This window comes from Passer domesticus, chromosome 1 (assembly GCF_036417665.1).
Source record: "Passer domesticus isolate bPasDom1 chromosome 1, bPasDom1.hap1, whole genome shotgun sequence".
Taxonomy (NCBI): domain Eukaryota; kingdom Metazoa; phylum Chordata; class Aves; order Passeriformes; family Passeridae; genus Passer; species Passer domesticus.
Genome location: NC_087474.1, coordinates 49,495,511 through 49,512,339, shown reverse-complemented (window position 1 = coordinate 49,512,339; position 16,829 = coordinate 49,495,511). Strand labels below are relative to the sequence as shown.

General features: G+C 34.3%; 1 protein-coding gene across 2 annotated transcripts in view; it reads left to right on the top strand.

Annotated features, from left to right (window-relative positions):
* CNTNAP2 (contactin associated protein 2) overlaps positions 1-16,829 on the top strand; it is a 1,014,456-nt gene that overhangs the window by 485,326 nt on the left and 512,301 nt on the right. For both annotated transcript variants that reach the window (XM_064419448.1, XM_064419458.1), the window contains 3 exons: positions 1,316-1,500; positions 4,754-4,897; positions 10,654-10,918. In XM_064419448.1, the coding sequence (XP_064275518.1) occupies positions 1,316-1,500; positions 4,754-4,897; positions 10,654-10,918 (594 nt within the window). The remainder of the gene's footprint in view (positions 1-1,315; positions 1,501-4,753; positions 4,898-10,653; positions 10,919-16,829) is intronic.

The window sequence follows — 16,829 nt, the reverse complement described above, 5'->3', positions numbered from 1 at the left end:
GATAAATGGAACTAGGCCCTGTGACACACACTCAATAAAGAGATTTAATGCTTTATGGTGTTTTTATTCCTCTGTCTGAGAGTGTTGTCTTTGCATCAGACACAGTAGAAAAGGATGCTCATTATGCATGGTGAGATCCAGTGACTTAGCTTCAAACACCAGGGACTGGGGGAAGGATGGGGAAGCAGAAGTGGATTTAGCTTTCACTTTGCACTGCATTTCAGTTTGCATTGAAGAAACTGAGGCTCAATGACACACATGCAATTCTACTTTATTTTTTAACCAACAGAACCATTGGCCTTCAGCATAAAGGCAGGATGGTCATTTGTAGGGAAGTAATGTCTTAAGCCATGGAAATGGGATTTGCCAGAATGTGTTTTCAGCATGCACAAACTTTAATGTCTCAGTTGTAGGCACTCTTAAGGATAAGAAATTCTCAGCCTCAAAAATACTTTAAGTCCTCATGTATTCAGAACATGGAAGATTGCACTGAGTTATTGAGCAGTGCAGCAATTTTTTACACTTACTGCTGAATTAGTCATTTGCTGCTTCAGTTGGGATCCATGCTATCAACCTTTGCTGGCTTAGCTATGTCAGTCAGATGGCAATCAGATGTGATCTCTGAGTAGCACGACTACACTGGCAAAACCCCCTGCATAACGCAGCAGAGAATTGCAAAACTGCACTCTTGCTAGGAGTTTGACTTCCAGAATAGGAAGATGGCTTCAGGATAACATACCAAATAAGCTGTATTAGCAGAAGATGGTTTTTCTGTTGTTAGCTCAGTCTGCACTGAGCCTTTTCCCCTCTGCTTGCTGATATAATGATACTGCTGAAGGTCACAAAGCATAGAACTCAAGAGTGAGATTTTGGCTGTTTTGGCCAAAGTCTGTTATCAGGCTCCATGTCCTCCCCAGCATTCATAAATCAGTACAGTTCCAATGCAGCTCAGGATCTGGCCCAGAGGTGACAGCTTTTCTTTTCTGTGGAGTAGGAGGAAAAGTAGAAAACCCTTGATGAAAACATCTTTACAACTTGAAATTGCTATTACTTCTCAGGTTCCCTTCCAAATAACTGCTGTTATGAATTTATGCATATATTTAGATAATTCAGTGATCATATGCTTGATGTATTTGTCTAGCTATTTGTATTGGTGGCAGCAACTCTCCACTGGGCAGATCCCAACTTCATAACACACTGACTTCCTCCAGTTAATTGCATGTCTGGTATGATTCAGGTGAAACATTAACAAAGAAAGAGGAAAATGTTTGCCTAACTAGTATGAGGTGAGAAATGCTATTGTTTCTGTTCTCAGGCAGCAACCAGCTTGGCTCTATTTTTGGCCACACATCTGTGACAACAGGCAGCCTCTTGGATGATCACCACTGGCACTCCATCATCATAGAGCGCCATGGCAGGAACATCAATCTCACCCTCGACAGACACATGCAGCACTTCAGAACAAATGGAGAATTTGATTATCTGGACCTGGACTATGAGGTAGGCAGTGAAACTTCTTTCTTCTCATTCAAATTGCTTGTATAAAGTCCAATAAGAAAGCTAACATAATTTAACATGTTTTCTTAATTTGTCATTCATTTGTTTTGATTACTCATTCCCTTATATTTCCTGAAACTTTCATTCCAACAGCGTTCTCTCTTAAGTGTAAATTATGTTTCTCTTAATTAGCCTACAAGTCCCATCTGGTGTAACAATCATCTCAGCCCTTTGTTTTAAAGTGGGAGATGTGTATTATTCAGCAAGATAGGCATATATGATTTTAAAAAGCTCTAAAAGCAGCTGCTCTAAACAGGAAGTATATTTTAAAAAGTATGGTGCAATCTGTTGTTCCACTCAGGTGATAATTTTGCTCTTGAATCAGAAAGCTTTAATCTGTGGTGTTAGTATTTATTTTTTAGCAAATGAAGCAGGTTAGAACCTTTTTATTAGTACAGATCTTGATCTGTCCTGTCTTAGGTAGGTAGATATTTCCTTGTATTTTCACAAATATGGCACCAGTAACTTCTATTGTGAAAAAAGCAATGAAGAGTTAGGAAAGTTGTATGAAAACTTGTTTAATCAATCATGTTAATGCACAGAAGTGCTGGTAGTAATTAAATGTGGGTTTATTGTTTAATTACACTACAGCTTCAGCTATTATGAACTTGTTCAGCTCCTCTAATCTGTACATGAAGTTCAACACATTGGTTATTGCAATCTTTGTATAATATTTTCTTATACTCTTTACTGTTTCTAATGAGAATTAATTTGGTTGGCTGCAGCAGATATATAATTTCTACCCTTATGACTTTTTAAGATGTAAGAGTGAATATAAATTATGTAATGAAAAAAAGTTTGAATTAACTTGTGTATTTATATTTTTACAATTTTTTGACCAAGAATATATGAAATGTTTGAAAAAAGTAATTATAACTGTAAATGTTTCTGAGTCAAATATTTTATTATATTCCAAAAAATGTATATGAATACATTACTTGCTGGTAGCTCTAATAAGAAAATAATAAGCAAATTTGTCTGCACCCCTATTAAATATTGAGCACTGAAGGTCTGAACTGATTACTTAAAACTCATATAAATAGATTTATTAAAGGCTTTTAAGTGAATGAGAAAAAGGCTGAATGCCAAAAGCTACAGTTGGGCAATTTGTCATTTTGTGCACACACACACACACACACACACACATATATATATAAAGTTTACATAACAAACATACTGCATATAAAAAATGTATCCCCAGTAAGAGCTGAATTCAGTGCATTCACCTTCTTATCCTCTCTGTATAAAGAGACTTCACTGGCAGTTCTCAAAGATACATTTCATTTTCCATATACATGGATCTCCTTGTGTTTAATTGAACTTATTTGAGTGTGTGTGTGTATATATGTCTGTGGTTTATATAAACACAAGAGACTCAATCTCTTCTCCTTCCTTTCCTCACTGTTATCTCACTAATTTTGGAGGTAGACACCACAGACTAAATTTAAAGGTGTTGTATTTGGGATTAAAAGGGAATAAAACCAAAAGAATCAAAACTATTTTTCATAGACAAAAGAGTTTCTAGGTTACTCTCTTTCACAAAATTCAGTAATAAATACAAAAAAAAAAGGAACAAACGTTAGTTCTGATTGCATTTTTGAGATCAAAAAATAGTCTCATAAGTTGATCTTAACTCACTGTCACATTGTTTTCCTTCTTTTTCTATGCTTTTTCTTATTTTCTTCAAAATTCTTCCTTTTTTAATTTAATTTTTATATTTGATTTAATCCAATCACATGATTATAACATGCATAAAATCCTTGACAACCATTAAAATATTACAGTCTCATTCTCCATATAAAGAGCTGTATCTTCTCTAAAGTCAAGTCATGTCAATTTACAACACTCAAGGATGTCCCCACAAGACTTACACACCAAAAGCTGGTGTGTGTTGTTTATAAAGGTTTTAGAGTTCAGCTGTATAGTTTTAGCTCCTTGTGTATGCCAAGTGGAAGCCTCCTCTTTGGGATAGAAACTGATATTTCACATGCATTTGAAACTGAAAATGCCAGCCTAGAGCTCTGTTCTCCTGCTGTTGGTAATAACAAATGGAATGGACAATGAATAATATTTAAAATATTAATTCTGCCAAATCTTAGCAGTAGACTACAAATTTATATTTTTATGAATATTTGTGGGGCAGGAAACCAAGGTGTCATTACTATTTATGCCATCATCTAATGGATATAATAACCTAACACTGATTGCAGGGACTAATCTCATGAGACCCTTATTCTTGGCATTTGAGCTGCAAAATATTAATGAAAACATGTAACATTATTCACTTCCAATCATTTCCATAAAGACCATTGTGTGGAAGTGACCTGTATCATCTCTATGATGATGTAACAGTAACAGAGATGACACTCATTAAAGATGAACAATTTTTGTTCGTAAATATTTGTACTTCTAAGTTTTTAACACTATAGATTATGGATAACCCAGAATCAATTACCCAGGGTAATGAACTTCAGCTGTAAAACAAAAAACAATTCCTATTTGAATTTGATGACTGACTTCTTACAGTAGTTGTCTTGATCCTCTCTAAGGAGATAATTTGACCAGATAAATCAAGGGGTAACTCCCCATTGACTATAACTACATGACAAAAGCATGTTCTTGGTAGTGAAAGGTGGTTCTGTCTACCAGGGGAGTGCATCTTAAACTGTGTGATTCTGTAAATTGTTCTGGGTGAAGTAGGCATATGAGCATTACAGCAGAATTACAAGCCACATTGGAGTCCAACACTGCTGTGCTGGAGTCTGAGCTCTGGCGCACAGTTAGAGCTGAGTGAATGATTTGAATCAGATTATCTGGCTAATTTCATGTCTACTTTTGTTTAGAAAAATGCTGTGATGGAAATTTGTTCCAATTTTCTTGTTTGAAATGCTTATTTTCCAATAGCAATTAGAAGAACTGTTCACATATGAACAACTGTGATGTGTGCCTGTTCACTGTTTGGACAATTGGAATAATAATTGGGTTTGGCTACGATAAATAATTTAAATTAATTACAATTTTTTTTTTCTGCTTTTGCAATATTTATTTTGATTCATTCTTTTTCTGTAAAGAGTGCTGCCAGCTCTCTATTTTGCCATGGTTGAGTGTTCAAAGAAAGCAAATACACGTACAACAAAATTCTTTAAAAGTCTTTGCATTCCACTAACTCTCTACCATTTTTCTGTTTCGTTTGAAGATAACCTTTGGAGGCATGCCTTTTTCTGGCAAACCAAGTTCTAACAGTAGGAAAAATTTCAAAGGCTGCATGGAGAGCATCAACTACAATGGCAATAATATCACTGACCTTGCCAGGAGGAAGAAACTGGAACCTTCAAATGTGGTAAGATCATAACTTCATGGTCATCTACCCTTCTCCTTCTCCTTCTAAAGAAGACTAGAATGTTTTTGAGATTGTGTAGCTGATATTCTTGAGATATACTACAATCATATAAAACACAAAGCAAATTTTACCACAAATCCAAAGATCTTATTGTATGTACATTTGTGACTTAAAAAAAATTATTACTGTGTATGAACATTTTATTTCTGGGGTCTTCTTTCATCTTTCAAAAATTAACCTTTAGTGTAAGTCAGATAATTTTGGTTTTGTTTTTTTTTAAAGAAAATCAACGGAAATACTAAGTGCTTTTTCCCTTTCTTCTCAAATTATAGTAGTCCAAAACCAACGCAGACAAGATTTATTGTTAAATGAATTGCAGCTTTCTTGTGGCTTTTAAATCCTGGTAATATTCCATCCCTGCTGAGCTAGTTGGATTGGTTTAGTGCAAAAGACTTTGGATGAGAATGCTTCTACAGTCTTTTCTGATGCATCTGAAAAACCTCAAGATATTACACTTGAAAATCATTATTTGCTTATTAACATTACAGAGGTTATTAGCATTTTACTCTATTTTTACTGTGGCTTAAGAGTGCACAGCTGCTTTAATGTTCAGACTTGTGGCTTTAAGGGCAGGTGATTAGGAAATAATGTACTTTGATTTCTCTGTTTTTAAAGTTCTAAATGTTTCTGAAAATGCTTGCTGGAATATAAAGGCAATGTAGGTAAGAAATAAATGTATTATTACCATGAGTCTGAGATGGTTTGAATAACTTTTCAAGGCTTTCTTGTGTACAAGCTTACATGCTTCACAAATTCCTGCTAACAATATGTAGGTTTACACAGTTTAATCATTCTGGCAATAAATTATTAAGACATACATATGCAGTGATGATGTCATGCAAAGGATTGATTATCCCTGGCTAGTAAAACTGAAGCTTCATGTCATTATATGACTAAATGAAAAAAATAAAGAAAATCCAAAGGATAATCATGAGAATATGATGTTTGCCTATATAAGCTCAGTATTACAGCCTGATATCTATAATCTTTTGTACACACAAATTTAATCAGTATTGTCAAAGGCAAGGAATATTATATATATTCCTTTCCTTAAGATTCCAGTTTTAAAATTTTTTCAACCCAATCTGTTCAACTCCTGAAACTTTAACGTTTTTTAATTTTTTTTCATAATTACATGAGATTTCCTTCCTGCAGGGCATTTTCAGCTTTAAGGTAGGCATGATTTTGAAAGATTAATGCCTGAATTTAAAAACAATCTTTGTGCAGGAGCAATCTTTGCATTTTGCTCAATCAATTCCACTGCAAGTTAGTAGGACATACTCTTAAAGCCTCTTTCTGAACAGAAGTGTTGCTTAAGAAGTTCCAAAAGTGCAAATCCTGTCCTTTAAAGTCCTAGCCTCTCAAAAGTCTGAAAAATCATATTGCAGATTGTTTCTTCGTTTGTTTTTTACTTTTAAAATTCTGTTGCCCATGAAAAGAAATCCACACAAGAAGCTCTGGCAGTATTAGTGCCATATTAGGAGATGATATGTCAGTTTAAATTGATGCTTCTGTTGTTTCCAGTTCTGAGAATGACTAGAAAAATAGAAATAATCTTTGTTTTTAGTAGAAACGCTTAAATTGTTTCAGCTATTCAAAGACAAAATCAATTTTAATCTAACTAAATCAGCATGGATTTTTATGTTTTACAAAAACATTTTTCTTCTAGTTTTTAGCCTGATTTAGCAAGAGAGATAGACTTTCTTGAACCTATTGTAATTGTTAAGCATGTTTATGATGATGGCTCTCAAGCAATCCAACAGGGATCAAAGCTGCATTGTAGAAGATTCTGTACAAACACATAACAGGAGCCACACCTTTCCCTTGAAAGGCACAACACACACAATATAATGTGGCTGAATACAACCAAAGTAATCACTCTGGTCGTGAGAAGTAATGCAAAGAAAGGATAAATTCAGAGAAAATGAGGATTTTAAAAGGGTGTGAAACAATAGAAAATAATATTCCTAGATGAAGGCGGTTGAATTTCAGAAATCACACATTGAAAGGGACTTGACAAATTGACTATAAAAAATTAGAAGGTCCAGAATATCAGAGATGATAAGAAGATGATGATCTTTATTTTTCTCTGAACAAAGTTATTTTTTTAAAAAGTGTGCCTCGTATACATACATGTTATGAACAAAAAAGCACCATCAAGCACCTTTTGCTTTTTTGAAGAGTAAGGATAAAAAGACAAATTAAAATTATTTTAAATTTAAATAAAGTCCAATGCTGACTTTAGTAAAATAATTTATTTAGATTCAGAAGGTAAAGGGGAAAAATTATTTTGATTCTTTTGTGATATTTAAGATGGCATTAGTGTGTAGTGCATTGCCCATACTATAAGATCCATCCTGATTTAACAGGTAGTTATAGTCTTAATAAAATTATTAGCTGCCTTTTGGGAGCTTCCTATTCACCCAGTAGGTCTTTTAATTGTGAAAGATGTTTACAGTAGTATTTTACACAAGGGATTATGTTTGAATGTGGGCAGGCAAAATTGATTTATAAGCAAACATAAATCTAATTTGCCATATAGATGAAAGATCACGGTGCACAGCTCAAGCTACACAAATTAAGTTGTTTTTACATTTTCCCTGCCAATGTAGTATGGAAAAAGTCTCTAGTAAGACCAAGAGTTTCAATATAAATGCACAGTATAAAATTGACTTCCAGATGTCATTGCCCAGAAAACTATTTAGCAAATCACTCTGAATCTACAGAAAATTATCTCATTCTCTTTGAAAAATGAAGAAGTTATTACAGAGACAAGCTGCAAATTAACTCAAAACCTTGACCTAGAACTAGTGAGCAGTCTATATAAAATGGGCTGTACTTAAAAGAGGAGTCATCCTGTCATAGAAGGGATTAATAATCCAGTTCATATTAATCTCAATAGCTCAGTAGGGAAAATGCTAACTAGCACGGAAATTAGAATTATGTGTTACTTTCTCAAGAAATTTTTAATGCATCTAGGCTTTTCATGGGAAATGCATTCACTGATGTGAAAAAGGATTTGAATGCATTTCATGACATTAACATTAATCGGTGTTATGCATGCAAGTATCCAACACATCAGGACGACAGGAGAGTGTCAATTGGATATAAAAGCCTTCTTGTAATGAGAAAATTGTTAGTTCCTCTTGGTAACAAGGCAGCAAAAGGAACTCTTAAAAGGTCTAACAGAATGCTCTCTGAGCACTTCTTAATAGAAATCTGTGACTGAACCGTGGCATGACGTCTCTCAAAAAATGATGTAGCCTTCCGTGTCTACGCAGGACTGCCTTAACTACATAACAGAAGCTGTGTCAATGCACAGGGTGACCATTACACTGAGAATGATAGCCAAGGCTTACAGAGACTATTTCAGACTCTCTCCACCTTTTTTTATTTTATGTAAAATTTGTGGCTTAAGCAGAAGTATTCTGTAACAAACATGGAAACATTTTGATTAAAACTACTCAAGCAAATGAGTTAAATATTTTGATTTCATGCCTCATTGGTTAAAAGTGTAAAATTAAAAATCTCTAGGCAACCTTTAAACCTCACCACCCCCCAAAAAAACCAAACCAAAACAAAAAGCAAAGCAAAACGACAAAAATACATCCCAGAATTGACAAGCAGCTTAGCAGGGAAATCTTTACTCTTTAATCATAAAGTAGCTGTAATTTCTTCTATCACATAATTATCTGAAAGTTTTCTTTAGTTGTGTCAGCTGGTTTTTCCCAATTCCTTGGATTTCTTTTTTTTAATCCATGGAACTTCGGCACCGGAAAAGAGTGTGACTTGTAATGCTGAGATTTTATCATAAAATTTAGGAACAAATCTAGGAGATCACTTTAAAGAAATCTCTAATTCTAGATTATTGGAAATATCAATGTTCCTTAAGTGATCAAGGAGGCTGCCAACATGATAATATAGTTCCTACTAATTCTACTGGCATTTAGAGGTAGACGCTGTACAATTTCTGCTGTTCTGCAGGAAAAAGAAGTTGTTATGAAAAATAATCAAAGTATTTATCGTAGTGGTAAAGAAAATATTATTTTAATTCTTTTTTTTTTTTTTGACATGGAAATCCAATATAGAAAGCTGAATCTGCCGGACCAGTTGTATCTTGCTATTATACAAATAAGTTGTTCTCTGATGTGATGTCCTTTTCAAAAGTGATGGGTTTGGACATTGGAAAATGAGTGCTAGAATTTGCTTACTGATGTCATCCATCATCTCCAATTGAATATAATTACTTCTTTAAAAATTTTACTCAGGTCTTTCCTGCCACACATTTTCAGACACAAAGTTCCTATCTTGCTTCCAAATTCTCTACTTTCCCTCAAGATGAACTGTCAGATGCATTTATACACTATGAATACAGAAATGTGACATAAAATCTAAATCAGGAAGTCAGTAATATGGAATTTAAAAACAATGATTCAAAAAAGATGATGACTGACTTCTACTGGGATTCTGAACACTGCTTAGGTAGACCACATTTCTAAACATCTATGTACCTCTAAAAATGTTGTTCAAGTCTTTCAAGTCTTTTTTTTTTAATGTACAACTAAATATCAGAGGAATTGCTATCTTGATTTTTGTAATAATTTCTGCACTGGATGAGATAACATTCTTTCTTCCCAAACAGAACAAAACAGCCACATAATTTCAACCTGTAACTGTGTGTGAGAAAGCCTAACCATAGGACAGGATACACTTTGCCACATATTATAGGAATTTTTCAGCAGAGGAACTTTTCCTGTTATATTTGCAGTCATGCAGTAATAAGTTAATTCTGGATATATATTATTACAAAGTATGATTTTTAAGGGAAAAAAAGGGTAATACCCTACAAATATTACCAAATAGTAATATCCAATTTGGTCTTTTGTTGTGAGAAATTACATGAGAACCAGAAAGAAAAATTTGTGTCCCTAATTCTGGTCTTGTTTACAGATACATTTTAAAGCCTTGTAGATCAACAGTTGACTGGATCTTTTTTCAATTTCCTGAATAATAATATTTTACAGAGGAGAAACTGCAGTTTCCTTTACATACAAAATTATTTATTATCCAAAAATATTGGTGTTGTTCATGATCAGCTACTCCAAATTCTTCTTCTTCATGAATTGAAATATTAGCACATGTAGTATCGTGGCTCAAAGCAAAACAGAGAGTCTGACTGTTCAGGTATTATACATCATTATTTTGGAATATCATGTATTGTATTGATTGACACATTGTTATCAGGGTATTTGGAAATCTGCACTCTTTTTTATGCTGTTCTGTTATAAGTTTCTATGGGGACCACAGACAAGCCCAAGTTTATCTGTGATTAATTTCTTTATCTTTTAACTAGAAATAATAATACTTTCATCAAAGCTTGAGAGACTACAACTCTTCAGGGTCAACTGCCTGTTATTTTGTGTATATACAGTACAAAATATAATGGGGCCACTGGTAGACAAAAACAGAAATATCAGCAACTATATAGTAGCAACAATAAAGATAATATTAATAGCACATCTTTAGATGCAGTGTGCATTGATCACAGTAGTCTAGGTAGAATGAAATCTAGAATACTTTTTAGGGGTAGCTATGAATTTAGTGGAATCTTACCATTTTGTTTTTTCTTTTTTTCATTTTTCTTTTTTTTTTTTTGTTTTTTGTTTTTTGTTTTTTGTTTTTTGTGTTTTACTTAGGGAAATTTAAGTTTTTCTTGTGTGGAGCCACACACAGTGCCTGTTTTTTTCAACGCCACCAGTTACCTTGAGGTTCCTGGTCGTCCAAGCCAAGATCTGTTTTCAGTCAGTTTCCTCTTCCGGACCTGGAACCCAAATGGACTTCTTCTCTTCAGCCACTTTGCAGATGACCTGGGGAATGTTGAGATTGACATAAATGAGGGCAAAGTCAGTGTCCACATCAACATCTCCCAAGTGAAGAAGAACCGGATAGACATCTCATCAGGTAAGCATGTTTTGTTTTGTTTTTTTTGTTTTTTTTTTTAATTTGATATAATTTTGGTTTGTGTTATTTAAAATGATGATGTACCTAAAGACTGGAATAATTTTTCACAAAATTTAAAATTTATATTGCAACTATATTAAATCCTTTACTGTTTCATTGAGTAAGAGGTACAAGAATGTTGAAATAGCTGTTAGATTCAAAAAAATATATATGAATGATCTTATTCTATCAAGAAATCACCCTTATCTATAAAGCAGAATTTCTTCCTTTTTCTTCCTTCTGTCTTGCAGTTTTCTCTGTGAAAATATTTGGCTTCAAAATAGGTGTGTACTCCCTTTCTATGTGTAGTCTAATAATTAGACTGTTCCTAATATTTTCCAATAACTAGGAAATCTCATAAAAAAAAAGAAATCCTTTCATACCATAATTATTTGTATGAAATTTTTATATCTGCATAGCTATCCTGCAAAAACATAAATTTATTGCAATGCTTTATTGTCATTTTGTTGCAACAGGCATTTCAGTGCCTGTGAAATTAACTGTGTGTGTGAACACAGAAACGGAAAATATGACATCTGCCAAGTAATGCTGCAGAAAGAATGCTATTGTTGTTGTACAATAAATATCACAGCAAACTTCTTTTTCCCTTCTTCTGCAGGGAATGAACAGATCTCATGATATAAACCTACTGGGTTTTCTCAAAGTCAAAATGGTCTGCCTTTGGCACAAAGATTTCTGACCATTGTGGTCCTATTGACAAAAAGTGCACAGTTTTTTCATTGTCTTTTTTAACAGCTGAAAAAGGAGAATTTCATATAGTCCAGTGTGCAACCTTCTGCCTGTGTAGGGTATGAATAAATCTATAGGGTATTAGTAGACTCTACTGGGAGGAATGCAGCCTGGCTATCAGAAAATATTAGACTAACTAAAACCACAGCTCAATGCAAATCTGTTTTGGGTTTCATATCTGCTGTATTTCTGCCTGTCATCTGCAATTACATATTTTTTCCAGGAGCAAGATAAAGTCTCTTAGTCTTTCTTCTATAAGCTTCTCATAATTTACAAACTTGCTTACGTTAGAGGTTTTAATGTCTGTTTTGGATTTAACCTGGGGACATCAGTACTTCATTCTGGGCCATGGTGTAATGCTGGTTATAGAAGCAGTACTGACTGGTAGGACTCACATGAGAGAATTGTAAGCGGATGTGCAGGTGGCAGAGTCTTGTTCCTTCACAGCTCTGCAGTTAAGGAAGAGAGTTATGGAAGAGAGTTCTGGTTTGTCTGGTTTTATTTGTCACAATTTCTCTTGAATACCTTAAAGTTGCACTGACTCGGGATGCTTTAACTTAGCAGGTACAGATTTCAGATAAACAGTAGAGTCTAGCCTCCCAGTTTTTCAAATACAGTTGAATTCCCACTTTTCTCACTGGACACTTCTAACCTCTTTACCTAACCACTGCTTTATGAAGTGCTTCTTGATGACTAGGAGGGATCAGAGTGTAGGGTGTAGGAGAAAATGGTTTTCTTGTTGACTCGACAGAGCTGTCATACCTAATTCATGTGAGCATTTTGTTTAAAGAGAGAAAGGCAGCTACAACTTTCTATATTTTGATGACACTTTGCAAAAGTAAAAATGAAATAATTATGCATAGAAGTGCAGTGAAGGAAGAGATACTATGCTCTATAATGGTCAAATAAAAAGCAGGAATGCAAAATGTTTAACTTCTGTGTAAATACAGTCATCATGAGAGGTTACATAGCACACTGTGGGAAAACATTTAGATAATAGTAGGTGATTAATTAGAACCATGAAGCAGACCTTGCTTTGCATTTAAAATCAGAGAAATGGAGAGCTGCCATCAGGCAGTCTGTTCTTAGCAGTTTTCTTTGTCTCCCTCTATTCCCTGCTGCCTGTTCAATTTTTGTCAGGAATCAGTTTTCTATGGTCTTATCAGATCCCAGCTAGAGTCTCATTTCGTGTTATCCTTTGGTCTCCAAAAAGGCACTTAATTGTTCCTTCATTCATTTAACTGCATGTCCTACCTGCTGGAGATTTCACTGTATTCAATTCTTCATTAAATTCTCTGTCTCTTGATCAATTTTATTCATCTTTATTGGCAGGATAAGTCATCCCACTACTTTATTCTTGGAAGATGTGAAAGAAAAATAGTGTTGGTATATTATTAAAATTGTCTTGTGTGTCTGAAGCTTTTTCACTCATTGTTTGGGGTTCAAAATTATCTTTAGTACGAGACATTGCTACTGTCTGTCATGCTTTAGTTACCTCTCTCATTCTATTATTACTATTTAAAAAAAAAACAGTTTATATTTGCATCAGAAGTTTCTAGAAAATTTTCTATAAATCACTTCTTGTTTTGGCAAAATACATTTTATTTTCTTCTTTGGTTATGTTAGATACTGTTTACCTTGCTGCTCCCTTCATGCCTTCAGTCACTTTCAAGCCACAACCTGAACTCTACACATCTAATAATTAAATCTATCCATATTATGAACATTTCATATTTATTTTACATGGGCTGAAAACAATTAGGGATGGCTGTATATATTGTAGTATACAGTATGTACATTTTTGTATTACAACCAGAAAACAACTGACTTTTGTGTTGACCAGGCAATCCAGAATTTCAGGTTTTAATTGACCTGGCTGTAAGTTGTTCAACAGTCACAAAATGACCAGTCCATGACCTGTCCTGGGCTTCAGAGATGTAAATGGTAGAGGCAATAAAGAGTTGGTAAAAAAAACAGTAATAAATGTTTTGCTGTGTTAGTGAGGTGTATGCTCTGATGCGCATAACAAAATGCTGAGTGTAGCAGAGTATTTTACATTAATATGCACATGAACTTTCAGTTTGTATTACATATGAGAAGGACAAAATGATTAGCCCTTGCAGTTAGACTTACTGCCTGATTTTCTTCCTGAGAAAATTATTTTCTTTTTTTCATTGTCTTTCAAATTGTACTTTTAGAACAGGTTTCTAAACAGTAAAAAATTCCTGCCTTGCCCAGCATTCTGTTAAGCATTCATAAGCACTGTTTAGCTGTGAACAGACCGGCAAAACTCTTGTGCAAAGTCAATAACTTTGATTTTGCTTTTTTCTTACATTAATCTCATTAAAATGCTACCACCATTTGATTGATGAGAGTTATATTAATAAACTTGCTGTTAGTAAGAGGAAAATTAAGCCCACTGAGAGCTGAAATAAAGATTTAATTAGAAGAAATAAGCTACTGACTGTGCAGAATTACACAGGTGAAATACTTAAAGCTTGTGTATAAATCAAGAGTTAAACATCCTATTGACTTTTTCTCTGCAAAATAAACTTTGATTAATATATTTACAATTGTGTATGCCCCAGCACAGGGATTTATAAGAGGAAAGAATCTCAGAAAACAGTCAAGAGATTTATCTTTACTGTTCTGTATAGTTTTGGACTAAATTCTTGGTTTTGTCATTGTGAGGTTCAGTCAAACTTTCTAGAAATTGGTGTATTTACACAAGGGATGGAAGTATTGCTGGGCTGACAAGATGGAAGAAAGATGTGATCTTGTTTTTAGAACATTTTGAAAGCAGATTTCTAGTATAGTTTTGCACATTAAAGGATTCTGATATGCTATTGCAGTTTAAAAGTAATTGTTTGAATACATACTAAGAATCTACTCAGCATTTGTAATCTTGCAATTAGAACAAGCTGTTGATGAAGTTTGTATTTATGTATAAACTTCAACAAGCTAATGTCTTTTTTATTTCTTCTGAGCACAGAAAAATAAACAACTGGAAAATGTCCTACTCCCAAGTGTCTCTTGGCTATAAAACTTTTTGTGAAACTTTTCCCAAAGCCTTATGCAAATGCAGTTCACTGCAGGGTTAAGCCACAGCTTGTGTCCCACTTACCTCCTTTTCTTCCACTTAGCTTTATCTACCTGCTTCAGCAACTTAACCAAAATTCCTTCTTGATGAAACCAAAGTTTTCTGAAGCTTTCAACATGGGAAAAGATGGGTAACATTACAAAACACGGAGAGTATTACTTTGCTCAGAGAAACAATAGTTACTTTCAAAACAGCACTCTAGAGGCTTCATCTAATGGCTTTACAATGCATTGCTAAAGCAAACCTCAAATCCCTGTTTCAATATAGAAGAGAATGTTCTCTGCCTCTTGAGAAAAGGCTGGGTTTTCATGATGGCAGATTCCAAAAGAGTCTCTTGATTTATCCTCTGTTTATTTTCTCACTCATCTTTTCATAGGCAGTTTTGACCTTTCCTTTCTAAACATTCTCTGCTCTACTTAAATACTAGATGTTCTATGAAGATCCCTTTGACTTTACCCTACAGTACTGATGATAAGTCATTGCAAAAAGAACATAATCTCCTTTAGCCCATAAGAAATAGATAAATTTTCAGTGTCCAAAATTTCCTGCCTTTTACTTGAATTAATCTGCTTAAAGCTTCTTTTTTCCTCTCCAAAACTCTATTAGTTAACATCCTGCATTAGCTGCTACTCAAGAAAAACTGAAGCTGCTGCTTCAGTTCTATTCTTCCTTATCAAGCATAAACTTATTAAAACTTGGGATATTAATATCTTTTTGTCATATTTATCTGTATTAAATAAATCAGCCTTCTCCCTGTGGAATCCCTGGGAAGCTTTCCACCCTTCTGTCTTTCTGCTGGATCTCAAGTCACCTGAATAGCACTTCATTTATATTTTAGACCTTGGGTTAAGATAGCATCCTTCAGGTAATAAAATGTCTCTCTATGACAGGTCTAAAGTGGTACTCTTCCAGTGACAATTCCCTGGGGCACTTTATGTGGGAATCAAGAAGCATTTTTGCCTTGGTGGTTAAATGAAGGCTTAAATAGGAAATGTGTATACAGAGAGCACAAGTGCACTTCTGGTGGGAAGATAAAATTTCCCACCAGGTCTTTCTCACATTACTGGTAGTAGATTATGTACTGAATGTTATTAAGTAGAGGCAGATACCCCTGAGGAACTTGTCAGCATGATCGAGATGAGAGACAGAAATTTTGTCCATAAAAGACAGAATGATGACTTAGCATCAGACAAGTCTGAATATTAGAAACTTAGAATGCTCACAGATAGCCAGGTTTGTCCCTCTGTTTCTCTTGTATATTTTTGGCTATTGACCTTAAGCAGTGAATGCAACTACATGAATAGGCATTTGTGAGTTTGAATTTTACAGAACTGGGAAACAGAAATACTTGTAGTAGTTATAGCTATTTTTACAACACATTTTGCCTGTAGTCTGGTTTAGCATCTCCATACAGTAGACTCAAACCAATCAGATCAAGAAATAGAGTTCCTGATTGCAGGCTTTCTTTGTCTAAGAATACTGATGAGTTTAGTTCAGGAGTTTGTGAATTCTACTTCATCAGTCACTGATTTTCACTGGAGAGTTGCCTAAAAAAGCACAAGCTATGCATTCTAAAGCACAGATGGTACCTTTTTCAGATATTTCCCTGAGAACAATGGAACTCTCTATTGGTTACACTGACAGTTTGCAAGGATGGAGGAACTCAAGAATCAATAAACTAGGATGTTGTCCTTGATAAGCTTTCTCAATTTATACAGGAGACTGAAGTCCACTTCACTTGTTTTGGTCTCATTTCCTCTGGGCTGTGGAACAGAGTTAGATGGGAGCTTTGCTGATCACTGTTTTTGAATGAAAGATGAGATAAGGCTTTTTACAACTACTATTTGAACACTCAGTGTGTTGCACTGAATTTCTTTCAGGACAAAAACCCTGAAATAATAAGTGGTTAAATGATAATCCTAACTTACTGCTAGAAGGAGCATAATTTATGTGAGCAGATCTGAACAGAACTAGCTGGAAACATACCCTTCTAATAATTTTTTAATTCAGTAAGTTTGACAG